The following is a 26,135-nucleotide window of genomic DNA, read 5'->3' as shown; positions in this document are numbered from 1 at the left end:
GCTTTAAGATGTTTGATGAACGGGCCGACAGGGTGACCACTCGTCTGGCTTCAGTGTCTGTTTGACTGCTGTGATCTATGAGGTTTTTATGTTTTATTTATCATGTTCGTTTTGTATTTGGATCATTTTGGTTCGTGTTAATTTTTGGTTTCCACACTCATTCCTTCATGGAGGAACTTTGTGTCGCAGTTGGAGTAAAGAATGGCCCAAGTCCAGAGAGTTATGCAGTGAAGCAAAAATTTAATAAAAAATAAACAAAGAAAACTTACAAAGACTGCTTAAGATTCAGACTTGGGCTAAGAATGAGTAGCTAACAAACAACAGAAACAGAAACGGAGGAGCCAAAGGCGATCTGGAGAGCTTAAACACTGAGGAAGTAATAGAAGGAGCTAATTACAGGTGAGTAGATGCAGCTGGAAAAGGAAACAGGTAAGGGCAAATAAGGAAATGGTTAACAGCTGTGAAGAGTCTCAATGGAGTTTCACGGCCAGAAAATCAGACATTATATATTTCTTATTTAAGTATGACAATAAAGTCATATTATTAGAAGAATAAAGATGCAATATTAGCAGAATGAAGTCATAAAATTACTGGAAAAAAGTCATTTTAATGAGAGCAGAAATATACGTAAACCAGCTATATAGCTATTTCTGGTAATATTATGATTTATTATTACTACGTTATTAATATTATGGGCTATTACAACTTTTTATGTTATTTTACAGCTTTATTCTCACATTATGAATTTATTCTCATATTTTTTCGACTTCATTGTCGAATGACCTTACTCTCGTGAACTAAATTTTTTTTCTAAGCCTTCACCTGGTTCTCCATTACAGGGTGAAGTTAAAAATAAACAAAGCAAAGAGAATGAAAAAGGGTCAAAAATCCTGAATCTTTAACACAAACAGTAAACGGTAATCTGAAGAAACAAATCCAAAATAGAAACAATGAGACGCAGAAGTGAGAACAAGAGATAAACCAAACATGGTGAATGTAAAAGGTTGGATTTGGCCCCCAAGCCTTCAGTTCAACTTGTGCTGTACAGTAAACATGTCCAGAACATTTCTGAATTAACCCCCTTTTTCTGTTATTGCACTCAGGAAATATTCTTCCAGAAGCTGGAAATCAGGCTGTAATGGTAAAAATTGGTAGAAATAAAGGCTTGAAATAAATTACACTTTGTGTAACATGTGATGTTCACTGAATTACTAAAACAAATTACCTTTTCAGTGAGATTCTAATTTACTGAAATGCACCTGTGAAAATTTGGAAGTCAAAATACCAGAGTGGGCGCTAAATGGTGGAGGAAAGTTTAATAAAACTTAATTTTATACTCAGGATGACTTGAAGCCTGTGATGTGGACCATTAGTTCAGTAGAAAAATGGTGATAAAGTTTGTTTACTTCCATTTCTGTTCTTTTTTTTTTGTTGCATGCACACGGAAAACAAAGCCAGGCTATTAAAGTAAATATTAAGTTTGACATTTTTTTAAAGGTTTATAAATACAAGTCTAAACGTGGACTTTAACTCGCTCCTGTACATGTTTACGCCAACAACTAAAATGTCCAAAACGAACAAAAAAGTCACTTAAAACTGTTTCGTAATTAAAATATCGTTAGGAAAATATAATTAACACTTAATTTTTTCACCTAAAGTTAATTGGCACCTTGATAGGCCTAAGTAAAAAAAATCTTGGGATATTTTTCTTACTTCATTAAGTAAGTAGTTTAATTCAGCGTGTTTCCTCCCGGGCGACAGTAAACGTGTCTGATCTGAATGAGCGCAGCAGAAAACTGCCCTGAAAACTTTTCAAACGTTGCACAAGCTCTTCTTATCTCGGGGCTACGGCTTTTCCCCGCGGATCTGCTGCGACCAGACGGGGATCTCGGTCCTGACACAGCCTCATAAATCAGCTCAGATGGACCCCCGTTCTCAGTCACTCAGGGTCTGAATTCACCCGAGTTCCCCCTGCAGCCCCGGACCGTCCGCAGCTCCTCGGCGCACACTGGGCTGCTGACTCTGCACTAGGAAATCACCAGGGAAGTGTAAAGAAGGCGTTTTCACCCCCCTCTCTCTTCCCTCTTCCCCGTTTTTCATCAAGGTAGGACAAGCAGCAACAGCCCAGCTCCTGCTTGTCTGTGATTCCAGCTTGATTTCTTCACTTTGCGGGTTTGAACAGACGCAAGGCGCAGCGCTCCGCTCCGGGACACCGACGGGTATCCAACCGACGTGCAAAGCAGCCGCGACTCCTGCGATCCTGCTGGATTAAAAATCTAAATCAAAAAAGCCCCCAAAGAGTGACTGTATTCTTCAGGTGAATAAACCCTGCCAGAAACATCGAGGCAGAGTTGGTGAAAGAGAAGAACCGAAGCGCCGTTCCTGATTTCAGAAGCGACTGGAAGAGGGAGAAAGTTCCCCCACTTGAGGGCGAAATCTGACTTTTTTCAGGACAAGTCTCCAAACGTCCCAGGAGCCCCGAGGTCTGTCAGACACAACATGCAGCAATGGTAAATATGATTTTTTTATGCTCTACATTTCTAAATTTACTCAAACTAACTCTGCTGCTGAGTAAAATGAGTGAGTTTTAACTTTATTTGGACAAAAGTTACAAAGATCAGAACTAAACTCACCAGAAAAAGAAACATTTCTCATCTTCATCTGATGACTGAATCTAAGTGAAACTCTTCTGATGCCCTTTCTTTGTTTTTCTTTGAAACAACCAGATCTGACTACAGAAGCCTTACTGACCCCCTTTTCTCAACTGAAACAAACTTTTCAGGACTTTTAGAGATTTAAAAATAACATAGCTCTGACACACAGCTTGAAAAACTGTTGGAGGATTTTGTCTGAACACACTGGCTGTGTCATTATGTTATCAGCCAGCAGAAAGCTGCTGCACATGTGCCATGTTTGTTGGATGTCATTTCATTTGTGGCAGGCCTGAAGCCGCGCTGCTGTTTTCCTTCTCTGAACCTTAAATATTCTGCTTTCTTTGTGATTCAGTCTGAGAAACAAACAAATCCTGTTGCATGAGATTTGAGTTTATTTATGAACGCAAAATCCAAAACGCAACTTCTCTGTGTTTTTTTGCAGGGAAGAACGTATGTGTCTTAAATCAGTTCAGGACTCTTCTTTTTAAGGTTTTGTTGGCTCTAGTGGCCTTTATTTGAAAGTAGTGTGACAGGAAAGAGGGGAATAAGTGAGGGGAAGACATGCAAATGTTGCCAGGCCGGAAGTCGAACCTGTGACCACCACCACGAGGACTAAGTGGGTTGTGCTTTGCCCCTGCGCCACCACAGCACCCAGTTCAGGACTCTTCTGAGCTTGGATTGAACACTTCGTGACATGAGCAGACAGAGGGAGGGAAAGTAAAGAAACTGTTACAGAAAATGTGGATGAATGTAGCTGCTTCAAACGCTCTGCAGCCCGTCTGTCAGCGGGATGTTTGAAACATCGCCGTCTATCTCAGCCTCCACCTTTTACCCTCATGCTGCAGTTTCTTGAGAGTCGCAAGGTGAAATGCAGTTTCAGTTGTCTTCGTTCTGTTGACATGTGAGTATTTGTGAGTTCAGGAAATAACATTTTTCATCTTCTGAAGGTGACAAAGGTTCAAAAGTAGAGAGTGGTGAAGGTCAGCGGCAGCGGCGACGGAGTCAGGTTAAAGAAAAAGTTAAAGTTATCAGCGAGGCTGCAGCTGGGTCGTGATTCCTCTGGGTCTGGGAGAATCAGAGGTGTGTGTGTGTGTGTGGGTGTGTGTGTTTGTGAGCCACTGGTTAGTCGGTTCAATAATCTGGTGGACAGGTAGGCCTGTGACGCCCCCCTCCTTAGAGAGGCCCCTAATGAAGAGAAGGGCTGCTTAGTGGTGCTCTGCTCTGACCCCACCAACCTCCACTGTCCCCCCTGCTGGCTCCGTCTGATTACTGCTCACATGGTGAACCACCCCTCCGCACGCACGCACGCACGCACGCACGCACGCACGCTGTCCTCTATCCCACTCTGTCTGTCTCCTTCTGAACTCTCATTAGCTGAGTTTCCATTAAATTTGTGCAAATCTTTGTGTAAAAAACACAATTTTGCTATTTCTGTGTTTCCATTAAATAAGAAATTAAATTAATTGTTCATGCGATAAGTCATTAAAAATCATGGCAGTGACGGATGTAAACATTTACATTAGATATATTCATAATTCAGTTATGGCGCCAGAGCTGATCCTCTATCAATCGTGTTTCCTTTAGAGATGCACAAAACTTTGGTAATATTGAGCTAGCGTCGAAAAAACACAATTTCGCTATTGTGATGTTTATATGAAATAAGAAACACAATTAAAATATCGTGAATAGGTGTGTTGATACAGTAAGTTGTAAAAAAACACGGTGCGCCATCATCATACGTCTACTTCCTGTTGTCTTCTTTGTGGTTTTGATCATGTGACTCGTGTGACGTGAAAACTGTTTCTGTTTCTGCTGCAGTTTTCTTAAAGAGACCAATCTTTGATCCAGCCAAGAAACAAACAAAAAAAACATCCAGCAGCAAAACCTTTCAACAAAAATCGTGAGGTTATTCAGAATCTCCATTAAGCTAATGTAGTTTTGTAAGTTCAAGTTGTAAATTGTAAAGTTAATGGAAAAGCAGCTGCTGTCTGTGTTTTCCAAACGTTCAGTCTTTTCATAGGAATTCTCACTTATGTTCTTGCCTTTGTAAATTTCTTTCAAATCATATTTTCTGTAATATTAAAACATAACCCTCTGGTTTTCTTTGTTAATCTTCAGTCAGAGGCATCTTCATATTGATCATGAGACTGACTGCTACTGGAGATTCTTGAGTGATATGAGGTAACACTTAAAGGGGCAGTACATAAAAGTAAAATTTACTTTTTTTTTTAGCTTTACATCATGTCATAAAGTTATTCCCTCAACAAAAATATACCTGGGGTGTTGCTTTGATTCTTTCATGCATGTTGGAGAAATCCTTTCATTTCCATTCAGCCATGCTAAACGCCTCGGTGGACCTAGCTCCGCCTTCGAGACGCAGCTCCGCCTCCAGACAGCTCCTTCAAACTAGCCAGCAGTAATTAGCAAACACCTGGTGGAACTGTTGAGCTCATTAGGAGCTTCTGCTCAGTCCAACGCTGGTAAAAACGTTGCTGAAGGGTTAATAAAGGAGCCACGACTTCCTGAAGGTGGAGTTTCAAAAGGAGGAGGAGGAGCTTCTTAAAGAGACACAGGCCCAATTTCAAGGCATGAAAATACAACATCAAATTTGACCATGTGCCCCTTTAAGATGAAATATAAGACATTTCTATGCCACTTTAATCTTTTCTATAAAAAAAACATATGTCATGAACCAAAAACAGATTTCTGCTTAAACTAAACTTTGTCTTTCATTCTTACTTCTATGTGGAGATTTTGAGTACATTTTCCGTCTCACCTGATGATATCAAGCCGACGTTTCTGCTTGATATTAATTGTTTTTAATTCAACCAGCTGCTCGCTGTAATGATACATCCCAGCTACGCTCCGTCAGTAATCTCCTGTGTGGCTGATAGTGTGTCTTGGCAGTGACGGAAAAGGTAATATTTTGAAAGTGGGAGGTGGGGGTAAATGTAGCGGTGTCTCTGTGTGGAAACCTTTGAACACAGCAGCGTAACTCAAACCGTGAACTTTAGAGACCAAGCAGAGACACGATTAAATGTTAAAACAAATTGTATGGCTGGACTTCTAATTTAATATAAAACGTAACTTAGAACAACATACATGTGAGAGAGATAATTACTTTTCTCCTTTTTCTCGCTACACAAAGTATGAAACTGAATCCTCACACACTTACGCTCAAGAAAACATTAGGAAATCTGGTCTCTGTTCATGTGATTCTTAGACAGCCATCAGAAAATGTCATGAATTCAAACCGAGAGGAAGAAAGAAATACTGGAGCGAGTTCACTCAGACCTTTACTTTGCAGCAAGGAAAAAAAAATCTGAATATTTTTGAGAGATAAACATTCTGGCTTCCTGAGGAGACACAAGATCGTTTGCATTTGTAAACAAAAACCCGTACAATTATTCAACTGAGTCTGCAGCTCAGCCTTCGTCAGTTAAAGAAATGGAAGGGATTCTAAATTAGCCTGGATATATATATATATATATATATATATATATATTTATATATACATATAATATATATATATATATATTTATATATACATATACGATATATACATTGTGAAAAAAAAAATCCAAAAGCTTTAGCATCAGCCAATACCGATGTCAATCCTAATATATGGAGTATCTCTTTTTCTCACTTTTATCTTCATAATTCATCACTGCATTTAAACTGCTAAATTAAGTGAAGTGATACGAGACATTTTTAGTGCACGGGGTTGAAGCAAGTTGAAAATACGAAGCGTAGGAATGATGGCAGCGCATGAATCCAGGAAACATCCAGGTAGACGGATGAAGACGTCGGGACAGGAAACTCAAAACGATTCACATTTAAAACAGAAAACATACCACACTTTGACTGGAGTCAAACTATATGAAATCCATCCATCATTTCTCTTCACCTGTTTAACCAGTGCAGCATCCCGGAGGCGCGGAGCTGAAGATGTAGAAACGTCTAAAGAACGCAGCGTATCTCCACTGCGAATGATGAAGCTGCTTGTGAGGTAGAAGAGCCATCAATACTTTGACAGGTTGAAACATTTCTCTCCATCCATCAATCTAAAGTAGGTTTGCAGATGATGAAGTTATTTTGTGCTACAATTATGTCCACCAAGGAAAATGCTTGGAGAAAGCAGCATGGTAGTAAAATATGGAGAGAAAATAAGCGTTAGATTAGGGACCGCAGCGAATGTTACCGAAAAACCCTCTTAACTGAAAATTTTAATATTTCAAATCCCAAATATACTTTAAGATGCACTAAAATACACACAGCGGAAATCGTTCTGGTGCTAACGCTCAAGCTAACGTCTTCAGTTCATCGCCGAACTTACAGGTTCAGCCAATGCTGCTTCTGGATTGGCTGGTTGGTAAGCAGCAGCCAATAGCGTGTCAGGTTGCATTTTCTTTAAAATACTTTAGAAAACTTTCACAAAGCAGCAAGTTTTTCTCAAAGAGCCAAGTTCTCTGAAATGTTTCACTGTAATCAAAAACATTTTTATTTCCAGATTTTTTCCTCATTAATGAAAAATTCCATCGTATAAATTTGTCCTTTTATTTTATCCTACCTTCCTTCCTCATGTCCTAGCTTGTGTCCTTTCCTTCTTTCCTCCTTCTTTCTTCATTGTGTCCTTCCTCCTCTTTCATCCTGTTGCTCTTCAGTGTGTCCTTCCTTCCTTCCTTCTTCTTTCCTTCCTTTGTTTTTTGTTCCTTCTTCCCTCCTTCCTTTTCTCTTTCCTTCCTTGTCCATTCCTACTTTACTTCTTTTTGCCCTCCTTCCTTCCTTCCTTGCTCCCTTTTGGTCCAGAGGAGTTTCTACTTAAAACCTGTTTATTGTATAAATATTTATTGTAACTTCATTGTCAACTTTAGTGTTTTACATTTTAAAACACTGAGAACAGTCTGAGATTCTGACATTAAAACATTTAGGAACTTTTCTCTGTTCATTTCTCTCTTTTATGTGTTACAGTTTTATTTTAAAAACTCAACATCTCAAACCTAAAAAAAACGGAAATCTGATCCATTTTGGTTAAGACAACTTTGTATAAACGACTTTCCTTTTTAGTGCTATAAAGCAAAACGTCATCCATAGAAGTCATTTGGTTGTTTCATGACACGGCCTGATATTATACAAAAGCTTTAATCTGCTAAATGATAGTATTGTCTGCGGTGGGAAGAAAGATCACAATTGCAATTGGCAAATTAATCAGATTAGAATCAGTCTCTGCGGTAAAAGGTGTGTTTAAGCTGTAAAGCTGAGACTTGTTGCTACATGCACCTCTTTTTTCTCCTAAAGCTTCATTTTGCATGTTCATCAAAATGCTCTGCAGGACAACCTGGAAAAAAGGAAAACCCGGACAAGAGTCTGCAGGAGTCTCACTGACTGAAAGTCACTTTGAAAAGCACAAAAAGAAACGTTAAATGTGTTTTTTAATCAACTCTCTGAGTTTTCTGCTCTGGTTTAGGACTGAGTAACTACTTACTTGAGTAACTTTTTTTGAAAAAAAAAACAAAAAAAAAACTTTTAGGGGTATTTCACTACACAGTACTTTTTACTTTACTTGAGTAATTTTACTGTGAAGTGTTTTTACTCTTGAGTAAAATGTCTGGATTTTCTACCCACTGAATGAAAAACATGTTTTAACCACAAAGTCACCAGACACACACCTGCAGTTTTTATTAAAGGTTCATAAGTTTTTTATTGGGGCTGCACAGTGGTGCAGTTGGTAGAGCTGTTGCCTTGCAGCAAGAAGGTCCTGGGTTCGATTCCCGGCCCGGGGTCTTTCTGCATGGAGTTTGCATGTTCTCCCTGTGCATGGTGGGTTCTCTCCGGGTTCTCCGGCTTCCTCCCACAGTCCAAAAACATGACTGTCAGGTTAACTGGTCTCTCTAAATTCTCCCTAGGTGTGAGTGTGTGAGTGTGTTGTTTGTCTTGTATGTCTTTGTGTTGCCCTGCGACAGACTGGCGACCTGTCCAGGGTGACCCCGCCTCTCGCCCGGAACGCAGCTGGAGAGGAACCAGCAACCCTCCCGACCCCATTAGGGAAGAAGGGTGTAAAGAAAATGGATGGATAGATGGAAGTTTTTTATTGAAAAAAACTGATTTGGAAAATAATTATTTTTGCCTAATTTTGTTATTTTTTTGTTATCATATGAATTATTGTCATGTTTGTCCTTAAGATACCAAAATATCCACCTTAAATTTTGGTCCGTCTGATGATGTAATTTTAAAATATTAAATGATAGATAATTTCATCAGTTATTGAGTACACTTCTTTCCAAATATGTTTTTACTTTTACTTGAATAAACCATGCTGACGTAGTGCTACTCTTTCTTCAGTATACTTTCTGGATACTCCGCCCACCTCTGGCCTTAATTGATTCTGTCCAAAACTAATTACCAGCAGCTGTGTAAAGTAAACACTTCGTTGTCTGGGCCTGGCGGCGCTCCAGTCGGTTCCATTTGGGCCGTGATCCGTACGTCGTTGAACGGCGCTGGGATGTTACTCATGTCGGCGTATAGAAATACCAGAGACCTGGAGCTGCAGCGAACAGGAGTAGAGTTGTAACCAAATGGCTCAGCTGGGAGGTATAAGGTTATGTGATATAATTTATATTTTATGGCTGCTGCCTGCATGAGCTGCAGTGCAGGATAAAGTTGTTCGCTGGATTTTCATGAACAGGCAGAGAGAAAATCTGGATTTTCTACTTGTGATTGAAACTCCAGCTTGAAGTTGGAGCTTTAATTTTCTTGTTGGGTTTTTTCCTTCTTCCTTTCCTTCCATCTTTCTTTCCTTCCTTTTTACTTCTTTCATTGTGTCTTTTTTATCTTTCTTCCCTTCTTGCTTCCTTAATTTTTTTCTTTGTTTTCTTCTTCCCGTCTTTATCTATTTTTTTAATTCTTCTATCCTTCCATCCTTTGTTCCTTGCTTCCTTCCTTTTTCTTTCTTTCTTTTCCTTGTTTCTTTGCTCACTCTCTCTCTCTTTCCTTCATTTCTTTCTTGGTTTTTGTTGTTAATTCTTTATTTCTTCTGTCCTTCCCTTCTTCCTCATCTCCTTCTTAACTTTCTCCCTTCCTTTTTTCTTTCTTCTTTTCTTTCTCCCTTTTTCCATTCTTTCTTTCTTCTTTCCAAACAGATTGACAGAGAGCGTGAGGATATTAGTTTGCTGGGATCATTTTTTCTTTTGGGGCGTGTGCGTTAATGGCCGTGCCCCGGTGACTCTAAAGGTATGGAGAGATATCCTCAGGCCATACAGAGTGATTTGATTAAAAGAGAATAATTTGCCCTAAAGGTGTCTTTTTCCTTTTTCCTAAAAAGGCTGGTGGAAGAAATCTGATATGACAAGATAAGTGGTGGCTCATGAAAAATTCCTGAGGACTGAGACGTAGCATGTTGACTTTGGAGGTATTGCCCCGCGTGTCTCGGTCTTTTGCTCCTAACTCTTCCTGACGCTCTTATTTCACCTGCAGACTCTTTGATTGGATTCATATTTCTCCCAGTGTTGGATTTTCTCAGCTAAAGTAAAACAAAGACAAGAATGAATGAAGCTTTAGATATTTTATAGGCTCCATAATAAAGTTTTTATAATTATAAATTATATTATTGATTATAGACATTAGTTCCTCGTTCATCTACAGGAGACAGTAATTAGCTACAAACAGTTAGCTGCGGTAGCAATAAGATAAATTAGTTCCGAGTTAAATCACTAAACCAACACAATATTTAGCAAATGCTGAATATTCAATTCAAGTTATATCTGCCCTCGAAAAACTACTAATATTATATAAACGTTGTTTCTGTATGTTTCTTGTTTGAAGAAGAGTTCTTGGGGGAGGAAAAGAAAAAATGTGAGGACAGGAAATGGAACTGCTGCGTCTTCAGCCACTTCAAAATAAGAGCGTGAATATAGACTTTTGCTTTCACTATGAAACACTGACTTGAATTAAACTGTTTTATGTCATTTCAGATGGTTTCACTGTAGTTAAAACTTATCAGTATTAAACCAAAACCACTAATTATAGACATTACATCCACAAATGCTAAAGCGCTAAGTTTTAAATTAAATTATATTTCCCCTCAAGGTACTACAACCCTCAAGCACCAATTAAATTTTTACATGTCCTGTAGTGTCCCCATATATTGTATCTATTTTTATATCTTGTTTTCTAGTGTTTGTTTGAAATCCAGTTATTTGGGGAGGAGAAGAGAGAACATAAGAACAGAAAACAAAACTGCTGCGTCTTCATCCACTTCAAAATAAGAGCATGAACGTAACGTGACATTATTTGAAGATGAAAAGGTTTAATTAGTATTAATTATAGTGAATGGGGCTGTAGTTTGGAGAGATCTGGCCGTAACAAAAACCATCCAGAACCAGTCAATGTTTGGAGTTTATTGCAATGTCCTGACAAAGTCTAGAACTTTAGATTTAACACAAACATGCAGATTAACTCAATAACTCATTCACCTCAGGTACGGCTTCCTAGTTCTCGGTTTTAATTGACTGCTCCGACCAGAAATGTAGATGATACGTTTGAACGCCGAGCGTGTGATTGTTGGCTGAAAGAGGCACCATTTGTGGCGATAATCACAGTAAATAAGCAGCCTCATGATGACAGGATTGTGTGTTTGCTTCTGTCTCAGCAAACTTTCCCTGTTTGAGGGAAACACAAAGTTTTTCAGCTAAAGTCTCTTTGCAGACACATGCATGCGTGCATCTGATCGCCAGGCCGTTTCTGGAGTTGGGGGAGAAATCTGCTGACAGGTAATGTGTCAGGAGGTGGTGGGGGGGACAGTGGTGCTTTTGAGACAGACACAAGAGACGAGTCTCAGAGAGAAAGAGGGCCTCTTTCATGTGACTTTGCATTCCACCAAGGCGCAGGCAGAGAGAGGCACAAGACGAGACATGCGTCCCCCCGTCCCCCCGCCCTCTCCCAACGCTGACCTTAACGTTTATCAAGGAACCCCATGCTGGAATTCCTCCTCATCATCTGTGTCCTAGAGGGACAGTCGGATGCACACGCACACACACACACACACTCACACCTACACACACGTTGTCACAAACTAATCTGTTTTAAATATTGCAGCTCTCCTCACCAAGGCACTCAGACATGGACACATGCTTGCACACATCTCCTCTCCTCCCTCCTCTTTCTTTATTGTACCTCCTGTCACTTTGTCCCATTCATTTAACCTTTCATTAGAGCCAGCAGACTACCCTGTGTGTGTCTGCACAGCTTCAGGAACAAAGCCAAAAAAGCCCCACTGTCACAGTTATTAGATTCCTTCAGCCCCCTTTTACCCCAGCAACTCAATATTAAGAGAGGGAAAGTGTGGAGGAAAAAAGCAGAGGTTGACACGGCGGCCCGGCTCCCGCGGCGAGGGGTCCTCTTTACTTGTCAAGGACATGTGCCACATGTTGATAGGAGACAGATTCCCCAGCAGAATGGGGAGCGGGGGGCGAGCGACAGCGGAGAAGACGGAGACAGGCACAGAAAGGAGTGCAGGGTTATCTTGTGCAGCAGCCTGGAGGAGTTGAACTGAAAACAAACAGTTTGTGGAGGAATTCAGGCTTTAATGGGCAGACAGGAGGAGACAGAGACCGGCTCCTTATCCTCCACTTTGCTCCTTCATTGGTTTAAAAAAAAATCCAAATGAGTCTCGACTACTTGCATCTGTAAAGTTAAAATTTTTACGAGAAATTTGAATGAAAAAAGGGAAGTTAAATGGTAGGAAGAATCCTCTAGTTGAGATCAGTTCATTTGTGTTGAACATTTCAGCAATAATGCAGTTTGAAGTGATTTTACATCATAAAAACATCAGTGATCAGGTATGAAACAAGCATTAAACTTTTGTCAGATGCCATAAACAAGCAAATAAAGATCAATATTAATCACTGTTCCAGTTACTACTAATTAAAGGAAACTCTTAACTGGTGGGTTTTCAGTTTTATTGAAGGGAACTCAGTGTTTCGGCTGCTTTGCAGTTTTCTGGAAGTTTGTTCCAGATTTGTGGTGCATAGAAGCTGAATGCTGCTTCTTGTTTGGTTCTGGTTCTGATGCAGAGCAGAACCAGAACCAGAAGACCTCAGAGGTCTGGATGGTTGATGCAACACCAGCAGATCTTCAGTGTGTTGTGGTGCTGAGAAACCATTCAGTGATTTATAAACTATCCTCTCTGATTGATATTTATCTAGTTAATCAACAGAATAATCAATTCCTAAAATAATCACTCCCATGTATGTGTTGCTTTCTGCTGCGCCACAGCGCCTTCCCAATAGCACAGCCTGCCATAAATGCTAAGGCTAGTTAGCATAGCTACAGGTGATGGCAAATAAACTGTTTTCCTGGAATGTTATGTTCTTTCACTACCATTAGCACATTTAGCAGCACATACATGAGCATGATTGACAGTGCTAAGACCCTCCTCCTGGCTCTGATCGGTTGCGTTTCACCAGCAGCAGTGCATTTCTCCACACAGCAATAGCAGAGGAGAAGGAGGAGTTCGATGTTTTTACAGATTATCTGTCAGGGCATGTTGACAGTTTTAAGAAACAACATATTTTTGTAAAGTTACCAAAGAAGCAGATGATTTGGTGGTTAGTTACACTTTAACATGAGGTGAAGGAAACGTTTGGGTTGATGGACGACGTGTTGAACCATCTGTCTGAACATCAGCTTCTCTTCTTGGTCAGTTTTCAACAATAACTGGCTAAACTCGACGTCGGACCTCCTACAGAACCAATACAGTCAGAACTGACAGGAACCTCAGCCTGGTCTGAGCTTTTTATTTACCAGTTTATTGCTGCTTACTGGGTTCCCTGGGATGATCTTGATTTATTATTAGAACTGGCCCGCAGCAAGCCGGCACCCTGTCTGAAAAATGCGAGATGCACCCCCTCCCCCGTTCGATCCTCACAACGCGAACCCCCTGGCGGAAATTGGTCATTAAGGCGGAGTGGGCCGGGAATCGCTCACCTGTCGGTGGAAATTGAGCCAGCATGGACACACACACACGTACACACACACGCCCACACCCCCCTACACACACATACACACACACACACACACACACACACACACACACACACACACAGAGCAGCTACAGCATCACAATTTCCCAACTTTCACTGGAACCAACATGGTGGAGAACAAATCCGGCTGTCATCCAATCTTGCATGTCTCCCTCCAGGCTGTCCATCCTCACGTCGGCTCCCCAACCTCTCTCTCTCTCCCTCTCTCTCTCGCTCTCTCTCTCTCTCGCCCCGTCTCTCCCTCTCTCTGTAATTGATGGTGGTGTTATTGTGTCCTGTCCTCCACCCCTGAAGCTCTTTCTTTGAGTTCAGTCCACAGGTAAAACATTCTGGGAATCCCACTGCAAAGCATTTTATTGTCCCTTTGTGTGAAAACGTGAAGCTTATTTCCTCTAACTAAACTTTAGCTTTGGAGGAATTCACCTGCTTGGATTTTAGGTGTAAAGTTCCCACTTTGTCATTTTAAAATAGGGGACAATAGTTTTACATCTCAAGGGAATCTTCTTTGCCCTTGGTGCCTTTGATTGCATTCATCATGTGGTTCTTTCTGTTTGAAGCAAAATATGGAGAAATTTAATGTTTTGGAGAATAAAAATAATCTTTTTGTCAGGGAGAGAGAAACTTTTATCCTTTCCAAAGAATTTTATTTGTTCCTTGTGTTACAATCAAGGTCCCTGTGCCTGAAGTTTGCACTTCTTTTTTTTTCTTTACTGAGGCAATTTTAATGTTATAGCCACTGAAAGATTTACAAGGTTAAGCAGTTACCTGCAGCAGCTTCACAGCTTTTGTGATGTGTTAATTTATATCAACCTACTGCGCTCTTTCTCTCTCTCTTTTCATCTGTCTTCTTTTCGTTCCTCTCTGTTTCTTTCTCTCACTCCAGGCTCTGGTCCTTCCCCAGCACGGACCTTGTATTTATTACCCTCTAAGTAATCACTTTGCTTTCTCTTTTGATAGACTGTTATTGCACTAACTAGCTGAGGTCCCTATAGGTATTTGGAGGCTTTCCAGTTTTATTAGACAAAGGCCTCATTATTCAAGGCCAGCATTAAGACTACCATTAGGTCCATTTGCCCCCTAGTCAGATGTATCCAGTTGCAGCCAATTCATATTATAGCTCCTGCATACTTACTATTTACAACACAAACATACTCATTCCCTGTTGTCAACGTTGAATGAAGTCGATAGTCAGAAAGCAACCTTTTCTCTGTTAGAAACAGTTTGTCCCTGCGTGTCTCATCTATCAACAGTTATTAAAAAAGGTCTAAGAGCTCATTAAAGCACGGAAACAGCAACGGGGAAAGCTGCTCGTAATATTCCTCTGGTCTCAGATGCCGGAGTTGTGTCTGCATCTGACCACCATTTTGTTTTATAGATGATTGGACGCGTCGTGGGGATTAAGGGAACAACAGGTCGCTGATGTCGATGTTCCCCGTTCACAAAAACTCCACTGCAACAAACAAATCCTTCAGTTCCCACCTAAAGGAAAGGCATCCAGGACTTCTTCCTGGTTCAGGCAGCACGATTTCACCCCGTCTTCCCCTTCCAACAGTCCTAATGGGCAGTGTTATGTAAAATCAACCTTTTTGAGCTTTACATCAAAAACATACCTGGAGTGTTTCTGGAATCCAACACAAAGTTATGGTTTCAAAAGATTTATTTAAATAGTTGATGTGGTGCTGCTGAGGTCTGGAAGACAGAAACAAAGATGAGCGACGTGATTGGATGAGAACCAGGAAGTAATGAATGCAATCATATTTATAATTTACTTAGATTTACTCGTTTTCATTTTGTTTTCTCCTCTCTTTGATTTGTCAAAATGTGAGGAAGCGTTTATTGGTCCATGCGTTGGATCTCTGTGTTTCAGACGGGGATGAAGGTTCAGCCTGAATACATTGTCTGACTTTGAAAAGGAAAGTCCCTTGAAATCTGTATTTCAGGAGGGTAAGAGCCCCACACATTGTACATCTGGGTTCAGGACCAATAAAACTGCCATTGTGGAGTCGTCGGCCCAGTTCCCTGACGTTAACCCAGTAGACAACGTGCTGGGTGACCTTCTGCTTGTGAGGAAAAACCTCCAAATGCTGAGGTATTGTAAAATGTCGTCCAATTATCCTGGGCTGGAAAAGAGCCGTTCACAGGCGCAGGAGGTGGTGGAGTCCAAGCAGCGCAGACGTGAAGCCCTGGTTACAACTGAGCAGACTCTCACAAAAACTCCATCTTTAAATGTTTTAACTAGGACATTTTCTAATTTTTGTAGATTGACAAACTAGCGATAAATATATTGCTGACGTTCAGAATGTGCAATCAGCTCTGAAGAGCATTTTGAGTTGTGCTCACATAAAGATAATGAAGCTGAAGCATGTTTAATGTGCTGCTCTGAACGCTGCTGTGGATTGACGGCTCTCACAGCCACCCAGACCAAATGCTTCAGCCAGGCCTGTGCAGCTGAGTTTGTTAAACCCTGGAGACTTCCTGGAGAATGTGTGGACAATTCTGTCCAGACTTTGCCCGGTGTTTCCATTCACATAAGAACGTTGTGCAAAGAGGATGCATGACTTGGTGCTAAAGGTATGAATGGGACTTTGAGTTAGTTTTTTTTCTTTGCTGCAGCAGAAAGTGAACGACAAATGACCGACCTTAATTACATTTTTGTGCTGATATATCAAGTAAATTTTGAAAAAGTCGAGTAAAGCCTAATGAGTCAGTTAGAAAAATGTAAATATGTGACCATCCTGCTCTCAATAACGCTGAAATTCTCTGGTCATTTCCTGTTGAATTCAGATATTGGTTCTTCGGCTTTGTGGGTAGTTACTCTCTGGCTGAAAAAAAATCCTTGCAGACATTTACGTCTTGAAACATCTGCAGGAAATGCCACGGTTTTAATGCAAATGAGGTTTTACATGATGCAGCAACAAGTTTGGAAGTGAGAAACTCTTAATTCTTTGTAAATTTTAATGCAGAGCAAACTCCATTTCTGACTGATTACTCGGCAGTTTTTACCAGAAATCTAAAACGACATGATTGCAGAAGATGCATAAAAGACGTCAGATCATCAGGCAGTGACTAATTTCACCCTGCAGTACACTTTGCTCTTTCATCGTTCACTCAGGTTTATTATTGTGACTTCTTCCCTCCAGATGCAATGAGATCCACGCGTTCCACTTTAGTTTCCGTCCATTTCTTTGTTGCAGCTTTTTAATTTCTTTTTGCCATCTCTGCGTCCAATATGGTGCTCATCCCGTCCTAATCGATGGCCCCTTATTGGCTTTCTGTGTTTGGTCAAATATCTCATCGCTCCCCCCCAAGGCAACAAGTTCTAAACTAATGAAAAATCTCTGTCTCTTGGGTTGGCCGAACAATGAAAAAAAATTATTAGTGTAAAGATAGTTTGCTTCTGTGACCAAGATCAGAATTTCAAAAAGTTTTCTCTGGTGAAATCAAAACCTCTAACAGGAAGGTTTCATATAGTTGGTTAGAAAACAAATGTCAGTAAAAGTTCTCTAGTTTTAAAGTTCAACGGTAAATTAAGGCCAGAATATAAAATTCTTTAATTATGAGAATAAAGTCATAATATTACCGTCATACTATTAGACCATTAAAGTCATAATAATACAAAAATAAATTCATAATATAAGAAGATTCAAGTTATAAAAGTTATAATACATTAATAATGTATGACAGTTAAGAATAAAGTCGTAAGAACATGAGAATAAAATCATAATATTAGGAGAATGAAGTTGAAATAATATGAGAATAAAATCATAATATTAGGAGAATGAAGAAGTAATTTCCTGAGAACTCCAACATGAAAAATAACAAAAATTAAAATGAGAAATGTTCAGCATCTTCTGAAGTTATGCTTTGATATCAGTTTTACAAAGAAGGACATAATAAATCTTTAAGCACATCGGCATCAAATTATTTTCAGCAAAAAGGACTTTTGAAAATGAAAAGAGATTAAAAAGCTGTCCTGTCTGAGAGGCAGCAGCAAACGCACATCGGAAAAATAAACTGTGAAACGAAAATGTCAAGCTGTAACAAACTGGTACAAACATAAAATCAGCCAAATTTAAAATCACTAAATGAGATGAGTTCAGTCAATCTAAATGTTTCTTCTAAAAAGTTCCATGAAGAGCAAATAAAATCCTTTGTGCTCAGATTTGTTTGGTTTAAATTGCAGCATTAAGTTAAAACTCATAATTCAAGATGAATGAGCTTAAAAAACAATTCACAGACAACTTGTCTCTTGTTTTGAAATCACCTTCATGAACTTTAACTTCTGAGTTAAAACCAAAACAGTTTTCATGTTGACCTGAACTGTATTTTCAAGGCAGCAGCTGGGCTTTGATTTTCAAATGTTTTACAGTGTATGCCAGCAGGAATCCATGTAGTGTTTTGTAAATAAAAGTTAACCTGCGGGATTTCCTTCAGGTAGCCAGTCCACCCCATCCCATCCGCCTTGCAGCGATGTGCAGATTGATACTCAAATATAAACTAGACGCTTATCCTTTAATATCGATTCTCAATCCAAGTATCAATACCTTGAATACTTCAGTCTTTTGAGGTAGTGTAGCTTACTACTTTTTCTTCTGTCTGGTTAAGAGTTTCATCAGTAAGTCGGTCTACGTTACAGTACATGTTGTGTCATTGACACCAACGTTTAACTAGAGCACGATAATCAGCTTGCTGAATTCATGGCTTCCAGATCTGGTGAAAGTTTATTTTGGAGACACACAAACTATACACCATGTTCCTGGTTTGTTTGGATTAAGATGAGTGGAAAGAGAAAAAACAACAATTTCTGCTTTTGTAGGTTGCGATCTCCCTCATAAATAGTGAGAATGAGAAGTTTTCAGCAGCCTTATCATGTGTCAGTGTGGATGCAGGTCATGTCAAAGGAAAGGTTTTTATTCTTCTGTCTGGAGATGAGATGGTATCCAGATCCTGTGCAGTTTATTTAAAAACCCAACATGGACACAACAGATAAGAATAGATTTGCTCATAGGACTTGTAAGACACAATAACTTTTAAGTAATTGCATTATTGCTCTTGTGTTGTATGTATATATATAGAATTGGGAGAGAGAAAGATACGTTTTCCCGTAAACCAAGCCTCTAATGGACGTTCCTTAAGAAGCTCTGTTAGTGAACCGTATGCCATGTCTTCCCATCGTCCATTAGCATTAAATAGCATCTTTGATTGTTTTAATAGTCTCTCCATACTTCCTCTCTCTGCTTCCACAGTGGTCGGACAAACACTGGTGTCCCTGGTGATCTAAGAGGAATACATTGAAGAGCTATTGTGGTTTTCAATGCCCTGGCTCTGTATTGTTTACTGGGTCTGCTTGATTGCCCTCAGTCCAAATCAGAGGGTACAGGCAGTCATGACAGGGGTCTACTGGGATGGACTGGGTTGCGGGCTGTCCCATTGCGCCAGGAATCTTCACTCACCCCATGGCTCGGAGGTGAACCTCTTTCCATAGCTCAGTAAACACACACACACACACACACACACAGACAGACACACAGACAGACACACACACATTGTGGGAGACTTATGCTGCATGTGTACAGCAGGGACAGAATGACTGTGCACAAAAGTTGGGGTGTGTACAGGAAAATCTGTGCAGTAGGAAGACATGCCTGTCCTTCCTCACGTCACAAATAATGACCCCCTGTGTGGCTTCGCTTTGCACAGCCAGAAAACACAGGAGGGCCTCATCACTGTTAGTGGCACACACTCCAAACTAACTGAGCACAAATTAAACATGAAGTGCGCAATGTTTGGATTTCAGGCTGGTTTTCTGGTTTTCCCTGATCCTCGCTTGGCTAGCTCATCGCTAATGGCAACCGTTTTAATGAAAACTTTTTTTCTCCTGTGTATAATTTTCGTTAAACTTTGATTTTTAATCCCTTGCATAAAACTTAGCGCAGCACTAATTAGACGCTGTTTCATAATATACGACTGAGCCTCTTTGAGGCTGAGAATCGTCAAGGAGCAAGGTTACATCTTCCAGTTACAGTTTGCTAAATGCTAAAGGCTAACACAGTCATTCAAACTTTAAATATTTCTAAGGGAAAGGATTTTTTTCTTAATCTCCCAATCCCAAATCAGGTATTTTCCAAGAAGTGAGAGTTTTTAGGGTTTCTTGAAATTCACTTTTTAGATTTGTGGCTTCAGAACATGTTGTCCTCAAGGTCGCTTAAGCTAACCTTGCAAAACAGCAAGGTAACATTAGCATGTATTATGAAAGCAAAGCACAGTTAGCAAATGTAAGTTTTTCATAATTTATTAGAATTTAAAAGGAGAAACATTGTGCAAATGTGTAGACCTTGACTCAAAGAGAAGAGGGAACTACAACTCCCTTAATCAGCAGGTTTTACACCAACCAAATGGAACAGGTGGAGCACCAAACACCAATTATCTATTTATCATGGTAACTCAGCGGATATCTTGAATAGTGAGTGAACAATTTACACAACAGAGGAAATATTATGCAAAATTATAAACAAAGTCAGAGGACTCGCTGCAGTGGAGAGACGTGTTTTATAGCCACAGGCTCCGCCCACAAGAAGACAAAAGACGAATCTTTTCACTCAATAAACTGTTATCAATTTATGCAAAATAAATATAAAGATCATAACACTGAAAAAAAGAAACTTGTAACCAAAAATGCAATGCTCAACTTAACAGAAAACGTTGAATTAATACAACTGGTGCTGCGTTACCGAATAAATGTATAAGTCAAAACATTTATGTTCGAGATGCATCAACTGCAAGATTTTTTTGTCAATTCCTGATTACTGATCTTAAAAAGCCTGACTTGCTGTTTCCGATTTTGGCCGAAACCATTTTTTTCCTCTGAATTTTGCTAAATATAGCAAGGAAGCTGCTGAGCTTGGATCAGTGTGGTGACTATTAATTGCAAGCGTGCAGACAAGATCTGGTGGGTTGATGTGTCCATCAAACTTCTCAGGGGAGAGCAGAAGAGACAGTGACTGATTTTTAGACTTTTGTTGAAGTGGATAAAATCGGCTTCATGTGTAAGCATCGGCCAATCACAGATCCCCCAAAATTAAGGAACTCGGCGGAGATCAATCAGCTGGACCCTAAAGGCGCGCCACTAATTCATGTCTGTTCAAAATGAAACATTAAGATCAATTTAGACATATGTTTGTCTATCGGATCGGTGTTGGGCGATACTGAGCCTCAGATATCGGTATCGGGAGTCACAGAAGTGGATAGGTGCATCCCAAATTATAAAAAACACAAACACTCAAAAATAGTACAGATCACCTTCTCTGGAGTTATTTCTTTCCTTACAGCAACTCAAATACAAATTCAGGAAGAGAAAAGTGACTCTAAAACATCCACGCTGCCCCTGAATTTGATGCAGCCGGGTGAGGAAACATTGCCTAATCGCTGGAGGATGCTGGGAGAATTCAATCTGTATATTTGTTTTGTGCTTGTAAAAGTTCTGGCCGTGTCTCTGAGGGTTGCGGCGACTTGATGTTGTTTAGACTCATCTCCCTCCCTTCTCCCCCTGGAGAGCTGTCTTTGTAGCAATCCGGCATCCTGCTCCCTGCTTCGCTGCATCCATATCGCGCTAATGATCATGGGAGTGGACAGCTGCTTAATGCAGCAGTGTCATCGGAGCGGCTTTCTGATAGCGCCTCCATTGCACTTGACGCGACTCAAATGCATCTGCTCCCACACGCGGATCGACTAATGTGCTTTTGGAGCACCTCGGCCAAGGTGGATTAGATGTGTGCCAGATCACATTTGCTGTATATGATTACAGACGAGGTTCTGGTCGTTTTTCTCGGCTCGGGACGCTGTCAGCTTTGGAGATGCGGCTTTCAGTGACGTTAATATACTCTTAATTAGGCAGCAAGATGCATTTTTAACTTAAATTAAAACAGAAATAAATCAAGAGATTGAAAAGAAAAACTTTAGATTCTATTTGCTGAAATGTTCTGTTTTAGTTTTGAACTTTGGTTTCATGTTTTCCAGACACATAATCAGTTAACTCAAACCTGCTTCCTTGTCCCTCCAGAAGAACAGAGTTCCTGTAGCATGATGCTGCCACCACCATGTTTCAGAAGGCTTTGGGTACTTCGAGGTTCATATTTGAAAAATTTCAGCGTTTGCATGCGAGCTGCATTTCTTCCGTGATACGACATTCTCACTGCAGCGTTTGCATCCATTTTTTCCAACTTTTTACACAAATTTTACGTGTTCATCTCCGTGTGAGACGAGCCTCTGGTTAAATTACACACACCTGTACTCTTCACCAACCAGGTTACGTCTGAAGGGAATCGGTTGCATTGAATCTTATTTGGAGACAAAACAAGAATAATATTTAAACATAAGTACAAATCTGGCTCATCTTTATCCAATTGTTAAGCCTAGAAACTTATATTTTATTGTCAGTTGTGATCTTAAAGTCATGAAATTGTGATCAGTTAAAAAGTTTATAATAGTAAAATGGCAAAAAAAACAAAAAACATCAGAAGCTCCGTTAATGTTAAACTAATTGGATCTTATTGCTTAGTAATATAATAACTGTTTGTTTATTTAAGTAAGTGAAACACTTGAAAGAAAACGTCTGGATTTTGTCCATGAACTCTATTATGTATTGTTTAAAATTCATTTATCTTTATAAATTACATCTGCCACCTTGAAGTAAACAGTTAGATCACACTAGTCGACTGATGACGGATGAATAGGTGAAAAACTCCTGCAAAGGCCTGAAGCTCTTTAACTTGCCTGAAAACCACAGCGTCTGCTGAGTTTACTAAAACATAACGAGGTTTGTATCTTCCTCACATCTCTCACATCCTGGTGTTTGTGAAATAAAATATGGCAGCTATTATTGCTCCCCTCACTAGAAGACTGTTTCTGAAGAAACCAAAACAAAGTTGTAACACATCGGTTGTGCCGAAAGGATTTGTGGGACATTAGTCATCCAGGACAGCCGGATCATTGTTTGTTTTGTTTCACATAAACATGAATAACACTTACAGTGTCTGTAAAAATTATTCAACCCCTGGATGAAGAAGGTCTGAGGAACCTTCAAAAGCAAAAATTAATTTTCTACAAAATGAGTGTTAAATAAAAAATATGTGAAATGTATGTTAAAGTGACTGACCTAATTCACCAGAGCTCCAGAAAACTGGTGCAAGTCTCACAGTGATGGGAGTGGAGATCATAGAAGGATGTGCAGCCTGATCCACACAGACTCCTGCTGCCATCGCAACCACAGGTTCAAAATACTCACTGAAAGGGGAAATCACTTACTTTATCTCACATAGTTTTATTATTTAACTGTTATTATTTAGTAGAAATCAGTTTTCACTTTGACATTTATCCAGATCAGTAAAGTCTGTTGCTGCTCATCTCCTTAAAGAACTGATGTCATTAATTGATTTATTACGACAGGCGTGACGTCGTGATGCAGCCGCATCGTCCAGCAAACATTTTTAAACTTTCTTGATGTGCTTTTGGAAGAATCCTGTCTTTTGAACTCTGAGCTTTTACGCTTAAAGTTTCTGTCCATCCCTGTTCTCTCTTCTTCCTTCGCTGTCCCTTTTCCTGTCTTGCGGTTCATATTTCAGTTTGCTCCCAGGAGCTCGCAAGTCCGTGCCAGACGGAAATTTGCTGAGGCTGCAGGAGCCCCCTTGGAGGCCACATGGAGGTGGGACAGAGGGGGAACAATCAAGCCCAGTCCTCTTTGCCCCATGTACTCTTCCTCCTCCTCCTCTCCCTCTCCTACTGTTGTTTCCTTCCCTCTGTCTCCTCCACATCCAGCCTGCCAGGCTACTCGGGTCCTCAGGGTGACTTGCTTTAGGCGGGGGTCCCTCTCCTTCACCCACTGCTTCCCTCAGCTCCTCCCCACAATCCCCCCGCGCTCCCCATCCAGCGGGCTCCCCGGGGGGAAGACGGCGAGGCCGTCCAGTCCCGAGCTGTCCATCAGCCGGGGTGTTTACTCGCGCCGTGACAGGCCGACACATCTGGAGCGCATATTCGCTGGTGTTCACACTCCTTCTCCACCTCAGTCGTTGCCGGGTCTATATATCCTGAATCTGCCACCAGAGGCATTCACCGCCGCTTGTTTCAGTGTCAAGTTTAGGACTTTTAAGACCATGATGAATGACTTTTAAGACCCGTATCAGGGCAGAAATGTACAAAAAATTTACATATATTTATTTAGGCATGGGCACTTAAAGTATCGCTTATCATTTATCGTGATAAACTTATCATGATAAGAATTTCTCCTTATGATAAATTCCAATTAATGATGTTTAAAACCGTCTATGAATAGTTTTACTAATTTCTCCACTGTTTATTCAATGAAAATGTCAATAGATACCAATAAATTTGAAAATACTGCATGTTGTTTAGTGACAAATAACTCTACTTTATGTGACTGCTAGGGCTGATATGATAAATTTTGCTGCACTATAAATTATTCCAAACGTTATTGCGATAAACAATAATACTGCTGCTGTGAGACCATTTTCGGGTAATATAAATAATGATGATGAAATAATCTCAAAGATCGATAAACTTCAGATTCTAATGAACATTGGAACATTTAGTTGTTTTGTAAATAAATTTACAAAACAACTAAAGCATTAAGTAAAATTAATTATGAAGTTTCTGTAAACAAAACTGCCCTTTTAAAAAGGACTTGGTTGAGATCAAGACACCAAACTGAAGACTTTTGTCATCCAGAAAAAAAGAAAAGAGGACAAATGATAAATCATGCAAATGGTAAATTAAATTTAACACGCAATTTATTAATTTATCGCTTATTGACTGGTGTCCTGAAGAATCACATCACAAATGTTATAAGTTGCAAATGTTACAAAAATTACGAGAATAAAATTGTGATCTTACAACTTTATTCTGGTAATATGACGATTTTATTCTAACAATTATATGAAGAGCAATATTTGTGTTTGTGGGGCTTAATTGCTGCGACTCACAGTCGCAGTCATACAGTTACCTAAAAAAGAAGAAATAATTAGTTTTAATTGTCCTTTTCTCTGTATCACAATAGTACAACAAAACATCAGCATAAATCTTTAAGTCCGTATCGTCCAGCCCGGTTGGGTGAGGTGGTTTTTGTGGCTGGATTGAAATGAGTGTGTTCCACAAAACTGCTTTGTGACTAACAACAGGATGTTACTACTGGCGGAAAAGACAAAGAAGATGACAGGAAGCGGTTGGAGGGTGATGAAGTGAGGCAATGGTGAAGATGAGCGTCATCCAACCAACTTCCAATAAATTTACGGCCCTTACTGATGACAGACAGAGAAAAGCTGGCTGGTTATTCTGAACCTCCTCGAATCAGAACGTAATCAAGACGTCTGTGACTCAAACTGTTGCATGATGGGAGGGAAAAAAGTACATGAAATATACAAGATTTTACGACAAAGTGAATAAAGAATAAAGTCGTAAAATTACAACTTTATTGTCACAATATTACGGCTTTATTCTCAAAATACTCTGAGTTTATGCACATAGTATTTTGACTTTATTTTTGTGCTATTATTTTGACTTTCTTCTCACTATTACAACTTTATTTCTGTATTATTTTGACTTTATTCTTTAACATTATGACTTGTAATTTTATTTATTTTCTATATTTGTATGGGATTGAATTGTCTTTCTAAGACAACATTTAAAACCTGTGCATATTTAGGACCAACTTACATTTAATAAATGAATCAAATACACTTTAAGGCCTTAATTTTAGACCCATGAATTTTTAGACTTTTTAAGTTTCTTAAGGCTGCAGTGAGCGATCCGCTCAGACTCACACTCAGCCTCCTGCACACAGACGGATCTGTTTTCGTCCATTTCCCCCTTTTTCATTCACCCCTCCAGTGGTTTTTCAGTTGCATGACAGAAGTTGGAGTTAGCGAGCGGCAGGGGTGGGCTGCTGGGACTTGTGGTGGGGCGGGTTACTGATGCGGACGGGGCAAAAGTCAAACTTCTCTCATCCACTCCTCTCTCTCTCCGTCTGTATCTCTGCAAACTAATTACAGCTGCCCTCCTCCTCTTTGGAAACCCATGACTACCGGTCTAAAGAAGTGTCACCTTTTCTCCGTTCTGCGTCTTTCGGAGTCGTCCTCCCCGCCTCGCCTCGCCTCGCACCGCACCCCCCGCCCACCCGCTCTGTTTTCCCAACATTCCTCTGCTGGTGTGTGACTGTGACGGCTTGTCATCTCGCAGGAATGTCCCGCTCTCCCACCTCGTCCCCCCGATTTGCCGTGAAGCATTTGCTCCTGGTTTCCGATTCTGCACATGCACACACTCAAACGCCCACACACACACTGGCAGGCACACATTTGAAATGCTTGCTTTAAAAAAAAAGAAGTGTTCATGCAGATGGTGTCCATTGGGCTGCATACCTACCCTTGGCGTGCGG

At 40.1% G+C, this 26,135-nt stretch overlaps 1 protein-coding gene across 1 annotated transcript in view; it reads left to right on the top strand.

The window, feature by feature from the left end:
• The first annotated feature begins 1,731 nt into the window (after positions 1-1,731).
• The window catches only part of bnc2 (basonuclin 2), a 214,697-nt gene continuing 190,293 nt past the window's right edge, over positions 1,732-26,135 (top strand). The window contains exon 1 of the mRNA XM_044113353.1: positions 1,732-2,510. Coding sequence (XP_043969288.1) covers positions 2,508-2,510 — 3 coding nt within the window. The 5' untranslated portion in view covers positions 1,732-2,507. The remainder of the gene's footprint in view (positions 2,511-26,135) is intronic.

The sequence above is a fragment of the Gambusia affinis genome, linkage group LG04, assembly GCF_019740435.1.
Source record: "Gambusia affinis linkage group LG04, SWU_Gaff_1.0, whole genome shotgun sequence".
Taxonomy (NCBI): Eukaryota; Metazoa; Chordata; class Actinopteri; order Cyprinodontiformes; family Poeciliidae; genus Gambusia; species Gambusia affinis.
This window is presented reverse-complemented; position numbering and strand designations above follow the sequence as displayed.